The sequence below is a fragment of the Choristoneura fumiferana genome, chromosome 8 (genome assembly GCF_025370935.1).
Source record: "Choristoneura fumiferana chromosome 8, NRCan_CFum_1, whole genome shotgun sequence".
NCBI classification, from domain to species: Eukaryota; Metazoa; Arthropoda; class Insecta; order Lepidoptera; family Tortricidae; genus Choristoneura; species Choristoneura fumiferana.
In genome coordinates, this window is record NC_133479.1 from 10,657,054 (window position 1) to 10,665,447 (window position 8,394).

The 8,394-nt window shown below is 38.6% G+C and overlaps 1 protein-coding gene across 1 annotated transcript; it reads right to left on the reverse strand.

The window, feature by feature from the left end:
• Positions 1-1,797: 1,797 nt before the first annotated feature.
• On the reverse strand, positions 1,798-7,698 carry PolD2 (DNA polymerase delta subunit 2). The gene is made up of 8 exons (XM_074091170.1): positions 7,210-7,698; positions 6,880-7,001; positions 6,586-6,679; positions 5,740-5,891; positions 5,081-5,257; positions 2,679-2,750; positions 2,279-2,515; positions 1,798-2,023 (listed from the first exon to the last, which is right to left on the reverse strand). Exons 1-8 carry the CDS (start codon positions 7,566-7,568, stop codon positions 1,911-1,913), a joined length of 1,326 nt encoding a protein of 441 aa, XP_073947271.1. The 5' UTR covers positions 7,569-7,698; the 3' UTR covers positions 1,798-1,910.
• Between the last annotated feature and the right edge of the window lie 696 nt (positions 7,699-8,394).

Here is an 8,394-nt window from a genome sequence, read left to right on the forward strand (position 1 = left end):
CTCGTCCTTTCCAGTCCAGAACCTTAAAAGCATCCTCCAATGCAACGGTGAACAGTTTCGGAGCGATCACATCTCCTTGTCTGACTCCCCGCTGCAGAGGAATAGGCTTCGTGCTCTGGTCATGTAATCGGACGGACATAGTGGCGTTTTTGTACAGACACTAGACACTTCAACACTCCGATATACCGGTAGTCAACTGCACCGCTGGAGAACCTGCATCACAGCCCAAGTCTCGATCGAATCGAAGGCTTTCTCGTAGTCCACAAATGCAAGGCAAAGGGGGAAGTTATACCCTTCGGTCTTCTGTATAACCTGCCGCAACGTACATGTGGTCTACGGTACTATAGGTTTTCGGAAGCCGGCTTGTTCGGGAGGCTGGAAATCGTCAAACCTGCTTGCGAGACGATTTGTGATGACCCTGAAAAACAGCTTGTAAACATGGCTCAGAAGTGAGATGGATCTATAATTCTTCAGCAAGGTGTTATCACCTTTTTTGAAGATGAGCACCACCACTGTCTTCTGTTCCATGCTTTCGGTGTTCCCCCTTGCTGGAGGACGGAACTAAACGGCGTCTTGAGGTCCTTAAGGACTGGTTTACCACCCGCCTTCAAGAGTTCGGCTGTAATTTCATCGTCACCCGGGGCTTTGTCATTCTTAAGCTATTTGAGGGCTATACTAATCTCGTACAGGCTGACGTCTGGGATGTATTCGTGATAGTGTCGGGTTAATCTAGCCCTCGGGTCTTTAGCTAGATTTTCGACGGGTGTTCGGGTTGTCGTGTCGCTGTCCATTAAACCTCTCGTTTTCCCCCAACAGCTCAGGTTTGGATGAAATGATTCTGCCGTCGTCGGTCTTCAACTTCATTAACCGGCTTTGACTTACAGACAGATCCCTGTTAAACACCTTAGATCCTCTGATACGCTCAATAGCCTTTTCAATGCTATTTATTAGTATTAAATCGGCGTACATCGCGCTTCAGAGATTTTGAGATCTGCCTATTGAACTGCTGATAGCGACAATTAAGCGTCACCAGAAGACTGTAGCAGCATCTCACGCCTCACCTCCATGAGCCTAAGGCCAGAGCGCGAGAGCTTATTGGTTCTAGTACGGCGGGTTTTGAAGAAGTTAGATCCGATCGTATGGACAGCTTCCACAAACCCGTCGTTGTAATCGTCCACGTCGCTACCTAGGCATTCGAAATGGTTTGAAGTTTGAGCTGAAAGCTCTCGGGGTTTTGGAGCTGAGCTGGTTCCGGGCGGAGCGAAGATTTCATCAGTAGAGACCTTACAAGCTTGAACTGGATATTTAATGAGCCTCGTACAAGCGAAAGAAATTATGCGAAAATTTGGTTGGGAACTAATAATCGGTGAAACAATTTTCACCGAAGAATTAGAGAATCTAATTCCATATTATATAAGTATTAGTTAACAATTAACAACTTAAGTTTTTTTATTTTAATACTTGCTCATTAAAAGGGAAGTTTATTAATTGCTTTTCATGTATATTGGTTATATTTCAACAAAACAACAGACTTATACAGAAAGAAAGAAAAATAAAGGGAAAATTTGGAAAAATACCGAAAAATTACCGAAATACCGGGATACCGGTTTTCAAAATTTGAATACCGGAATAATACCGGTATTGCCATCAAGCCCAATACCGCATAGCCCTAACTGTCGTCTTAAAATAGCAAGCAGCATAATCGTAAACGTAACTAACCAATCTTGGAAGTGATGGATTTCAAAAGATTTTCAGTAACAGAAGAAATACCACTAAAAACGTTATTAAATACGTTGGTATTGTGGAATGATTGGATTTATTTTAAATGAAAATATTTTAGAATTACTAAACATATAATAATCACTCATCTAATTCGTAGAAAAATGTATCACAATCAGATGATGCAATATTCAGGAAAATGACATACTGTAACATTCTAAGTTAGCTAGGTTTACAAGAGCAACTGTTTTCGTGAGACAAAAATCGGGAACACACACCAGCCTTACACGTTGGCCTCCATCTCCTGTAACAACAAGAATGACATTACAAATACAAGGTAGCTTTGACCAGTGGAGTTTTGGATCCTTACTAATGTTATAAATGCGAAAATATCTCTGTCTCTTTGCACATTACCTATTCACGCTTAAATTGCTGAACCAATTTAGATAAAATCTGGAGATAGATTCTGGAGCATAGATAGATTTTATCCTGGAAAATTGCATAACACTTGGCAGATCAAGTTGCAGAAGTTAGTATACTTAATATAAAATCAAATTACCTTCATATAAATCGGTAGCAAATTCTTCACAATTACCGCTAAAATATAAAGTAGGACAGTTGTATATAGTAAATGGATCAGTATCAGTACAGGGTGTGCATGGAACTGTGTCAGGGCAGGTTGGTGCCATGTGGCGCCATTGCAATGTTTTCGTCATAACTTCCAGGGGATCATCAAGTTTACTATATCTCATGATATCTTTTAAGGGTTCACCTGAAGAGCCTAAACAAAGAAAACCTGAAAAAAGGATTTGCTTTACAAACTTTTGATATAAGTAACAAGAAAAAAAAATTTAACCAAGACTTTAGCTTAATTTCTGTAGCATGCATGTCAACATTAATTGCAAACTGGTAATATAATTAGTGTGCATAACAAAGCATGTGGTTAAAATTATAATTACCTGCCACTTCACATTCATAAGGATTTGACACCCTGTTAAATGATTTGTACCCCATTGCCTTTGGGAAGAGACCTGAAATGTAAATTAATCTTTTTTATTTAATACTAGCAACCCGCCCCGGCTTCGCACGGACAAAGTAAACCGGCCATGTGTGCGAGTCGGACTCCCGCGCAAAGGGTTCCGTACCTATACAACATTAGACATTAGCAAAAAACGTAACAAAAAAAACACGTTTGCTGTATGGGGGAGGCTCCCTTAAATATATATTTTATTCTGTTTTTAGTATAATAACAATAACAATATTATTAACAATATTATAGCGGCAACAGAAAAACATCATCTGAGAAAATTTCAACTGTCTAGCTGTAACGCCCGTTCATGAGAAACAGCCTAGTGACAGACAAACAGACGGACAGTGGAGTCTTAGTAATAGGGTTCCGTTTCTATTACCCTTTGGGCACAGAACTATAAAAAGGTCACTATTAAGGACACTACACACTAGAGATGGGTAAATACGGATCTGAAGATTCAAAAGTAACAAGCCTTCCTTAAGCGGTCCTTAAGCGGATCCGAATCCCTTATTTCTTATTTTATTGACTCCTTTCAAATCTTATCGATTCCGAGGAGTTACTAACTCTGATCGAGCAACTCGCGATCGGCGATTCAGCACTCACTTCACTTTCGTTCAATTACGTCGGATCGGATATGTGCCGTCCCGCTCACGCTAATAGCATTTATCAAGAGAGGAAGAGGGATAGCATAATACCAATTTCAGAGCCGATCTCCGGAGCCGGTTCGCCAGTAGTAAGTACCTAAATCCAAAGTGACTCACAGATTCAAAAGAGTCATTAGCACGAATCGGTACTTCAGTACCTTGGTACCGAACCGAGCCGGATTGGCCATAGACAAACTAATAATCGCTCGAAAGAACCGGAGACAATAAAGGAGTCGGAGTGAATAAGCGAATTCGGTACCGATACCGGAGCTGGATTTAGTGAACCAGATCCCTTGTCGGAGTCGAGATTACCCATGTCTACTTCACAATCATTTTTCAGCTCCATTTCCGAAAAACTACACCCGGACCCGCGCAAAGCCGGGGCGCGTCAACGTAGAGTAAATGCATTTTTTGGTTAGATTGATATTTTTAAATTCGTAATATCTTTTGAATGGAATGTCCGTTTGAATTATTCAAAAAGTAATGCAGGTATTCAAACCGTGTTGAATATGAAATTATTTATTTCGATAAGGATTGATTCAAAGGTATGGATGGGCGAGGCGAGCACTCGAGTGGGGACCTCGTGAAAACACTCGCAGTAGAGGGAGACCACCAATGAGGTGGAAGGACGATATCTGCCGACAGGCGGGTGGAGCATGTGGCTGTCGATCGCCAAGTGTGGAGAAATGGAGAGGGCCTCCGCAGACGGACGGACTAAGGGCTGCTATGGATGGATGGATGGATGGATGGATGGATGGATAACATGGTCTGATTTTAGATTGCATTTCTGTCAACTTTCAAAATGTAAAAAAGTAGTTATCGTGACATAACTACAATAGTTGGACATATGGTATCGCGAACTTTTTTGTAGATAAGATATTAATATATTCTTTAATATCGTAGAACATTTTTTTTGTTCTATCATCAATAGTTTCACACAGCGACTTTGAATTACATTATTGAAATTTTAGTACGGAACCCTAATTTTTTCTGGTAATAAAAATAGCCTATGCCACTTTGGAATAATTTAGCATTCTAATAGTGAAAGAATTTTTAAAATCGGTGTAATACTTTTTGAGTTAAAAAACAAAATACAACATACAAAAATACACAAGTGGTTTGACCTATGGCCTCTCAAGCAGAGGATCGTGGGTTCAAACCCCGGTTTGCACCTGAGTTTTTCAAAATTCATGTGCGAAATTACATTTCAAATTTATCACGAGCTTTACGGTTAAGGAAAACATCGTGAGGAAACCTGCACAAACCTGCGAAGCAATTCAATGGTGTGTGTGAAGTTCTCTATCCGCACTGGGCTGGCGTGGGAACCACGGCCCAAGCCCTCTCATTCTGAGAGGAAGCTTGTGCCCAGCAGTGGGACATATATAGGCTGGGATGATGATGATTATGATGATATTTGTAATTTAATAGAAAAATATATGAACAAACTTATTATCAAGCCAATAGTAAGTGATAAAAGCAAACCAAATTGTGTACAGTCAAGTGCAAGTCAAGGCCAAGGTTACAAAAATATGTATACACGACTTTATGCACTTCACATTAAGGTTGTGTATACATATTTTTGTAATTTTGGCTGTGTCAATATCTTTGCACTTGACTGTACCTTGCAGTAGACTAAAATATTTTTCAGCCATTTTGTTACAATATTTATAAACAAAAGGGTACACACAATAATGCAAAGGTTTCTGAGGTAGCATAACTCCAGCAGGGTCATTGCATCCGGGCATGATGTCCAATGGTGCCACAGAACTGACAGCAGCACAGAAAGAATCCACTGAGTCCACTGATGATATGACATTTGATTCTGTGACTGTCATTTCATTTGAATGGCTCACAAATAATCCACCTGGAAAACAGAAAAAGACACTACTTTGTAATTTGATTTTGAGATTCTTTTGGTTTTTTGTTCAGTTTTGTTTGGAGATTCCCACAATGAATTAATTACTTTGACAGAAACAAAATATGAATAAATACTTGTATCATTGAAAATCCTCATATTTCCAATACACCCCGAAATTCAGTAAAAAGCTGCACATAAAAAAAAAGATGTTGTCATAACTACGTTACGTCCTTTTTTGTTTTTTTTTTCATGCTACGAGTCAAATTGATTCTTATGGCCTAAAGATCAATCGGTCTGAATTTCATGCTTTTAACACCATGTGCAGCTTTTTTTGGCGTACCGCTAGCACTATCAATATGTAAACAATATTGACCCTTGAAATAATGATTTTTAGTTGATGAATCTTTTTATGCATAGAAAATGAGTTGATTCAATTGGTCTGGCTGGAGACCAAACTTCACATAACAAGTATCTAAAGTTAATTATACCTGCAATTATTACCCTGACGATTTTGGACAGCTCCTCTTGATACTGTGCAGTGCCAGACATTCCAGCCAACCACTCCACAAACAAGTGAAGAGAAAACAAGTGCTCAGAAGCATCAGAAGCCATGTTCAGTCCAGAAGCCAAAACAATGTATCTATAAAGACGAATTATGTAATGGTATGTAATATATCAATAGTAGATTGTACAACAAGAGCATAAAACGAGCCATTTTATCCAAGATGTTCATATAGCCACCCGCTGGCTGACCCCTCCCCCGCGCGCTCTATCGCCAGGCGACTCGTACGCACCTCGCCCGCCGCGCCTGCGTCCCTCTCAATTCTCATTCAACCGTCGTAAACTTCCATTCCTCCCCTCCTCCTCCTCCTCCTTAGTTTTAGGTTGTGCTTATGGAACCAAAATAAACCTTTCTTTCGTTCTTTCTTTCTTTCTATCAATATATTTCCATTATAAAAGTTGCAGAAACAGAAGCAGAAACAAAATTAAATGTTAAAAAGCGTGCGGAACTTCCGCAGTTGCGGAAACGGAAACAGAGGTCTGTTGTATCACTAATAAATATCTGCTACAGCAGAGCAAGCCAAAATATCTAACACATCCTACCAGCCCTAGAAATAGTGCTGTATCAAAAATTGATGCACACATTGTTGTGACAAATATGGTGCTGTCCACTGTACATGTTTTCTGCACTGAAATTAAATTGAATTTATTCTATTAGCATTTAACTGGGCAGTACCATACCAACTTAGGTAGATTGTAATAAAATGTGCACTCAAAAGGTTTTACAATCATCTTGTAAAAGTAATGCTTATCTTCTTTAGGGGAACACATACTTATCGGAGTCAAGTGTAGGCAATGGTTTTTGTATGTTACAGCCAGCCCAACAAATATCCTTAATCGTGAATATGCCATCTTCATCTTCAGAACCTGCAAATATGTTTTTAAAATGTTAACCGTCTTCTCTTATGAATAAGGTAGTTGACTTCAGAAAATTATTGGAGTGAAATACCTTATTAATGCAGTGTTTCTCAACCACAACAGACTACAGATCATTGTAAGAAGTCCCTAGGAGACCAACCCTAAAAATTGTTAAATTTGGTATCAGTATTGAAATTGTATGAACTCACCTAATATTGCACAGACAACTCCAGTAACAACCTTATGAACGTCAATGCAGTCACCAACTAGTTTAATCCTTTGCAATTCATCTTCTAACACAATGGTGTCCGAGTCATGGACAAAATGAGTCCTGCAAACACATTTACACGTTGAACTAAAGCAAAGGGGGTCCCAACTACATAGGTTAGGTTAGTGTTAAAGTTATATATGGGACCCCCCTTTGCTTTAGGCAGACCATTTACATCAGGCATTATTCAACTTAGGTTAAAAAAAGTTAAAACAAAAAATGACTTTTTTTAGAAATCTGTTAAAAACAAGTTATTTACATTGAATCCTACCTTGATGGCTGAGGAATTATCTCCAATTGATCAGAAAGCTGTTTCAAAATACTAGGTTTTAATTCTTGAAGTTTAAACAGCGTGCCTACTATGATACAAGTGGTGTCCTTTTCACGTAACTCGCACAATTTGAGTATCTTGTACTTATTTGACCACTTTTTAAAAATAACGGAATCCAAGATATTTCTGAAAGTATTGAGCCTAGCTGAATAAATATGCGCATATTGCTTGGAAAAATCTCGAGAAACTTGATAAAATCGTTGAGAGCGATCCTTGTAGTCTACATTATGTCTTTCCAATTCAAGTGGTTGAAATGTATCTTCAGATTTTGATTTATCAGGCTGTGTTCTGAATAACATTTTTTTTTCCCTTTCAATATTTCGAAAACCCCGTAATGATCGTCCTATTTCAATTTTAATTTTGATTTTACTCAAACAAAACAACCAACTAACTACGACTGACTGACAAGCAAGAAGGAATTGCCGCCAATCGTTTCGTTTCGTTTATCAAACTCACTGTCAGTGTCATAGATAGATCAGAAGATATTTAAGTTCATTGTTTCGACGCCGGCAGACGATTTTACTGCGAGCTGTTAACATAATATGCCAAATTTCCAAAAGAAAGTTTCACATTATATAGAAAATATGAGTTTTTTTAGGTTCATTGAAAACCGGTAACAACATAGTGGCAGCACTATTCAAAGCACTATTAATTAATTAAAAAAAAAAAAAAAAAAAAAAAAAAAAAAAAAAAAAAAAAAAAAAAGATTCTGGCGGGAACTCTTAAACGAAGCGCGCGCTCTGAGTTTTATTTAAGTTGTTTTTGCGATCTATCTTGATTTTATCAGCTGAAAAGTTATGAAAAGTGTTCAAAACGTTTCTAAACATGATTGGTGACGAAGGAGGAGGCGATAGCCCTCCAGTTATCAAGGCCAGGAAAAGGGCATCAGTGCCCGAGGAGAATGGAGAAGGCTCCAACGAGGATGATTTGTATTTACCCTATCTAAAGCCTAATTATAAACGGTTGTATCCCGAAAATTCGTTAAATGTCGAATTTAAAGTGTTCATTGAGAGCAAGGACAATAAGGAAAAGCTAGGTAACAAAAGTCCAATTTACCTGAACCATATTTTTGCTGCGGAGGTGAAAGGTGTGGTGGCCATTCGCAGAATAAATGCGAATAAAATA

Excerpts from the sequence above, each read along its gene's own strand:
- PolD2 (XM_074091170.1), bottom strand. The coding sequence starts at position 7,568 with ATGTTATTCAGAACACAGCCTGATAAATCAAAATCTGAAGATACATTT. Across the intron at positions 7,002-7,209 it reads ATAATTCCTCAGCCATCAAG|GACTCATTTTGTCCATGACT; the intron begins GTAGGATTCAAT and ends ATGTGTTTGCAG. Across the intron at positions 5,892-6,585 it reads CCTACACTTGACTCCGATAA|ATACATTGTTTTGGCTTCTG; the intron begins GTATGTGTTCCC and ends TCGTCTTTATAG.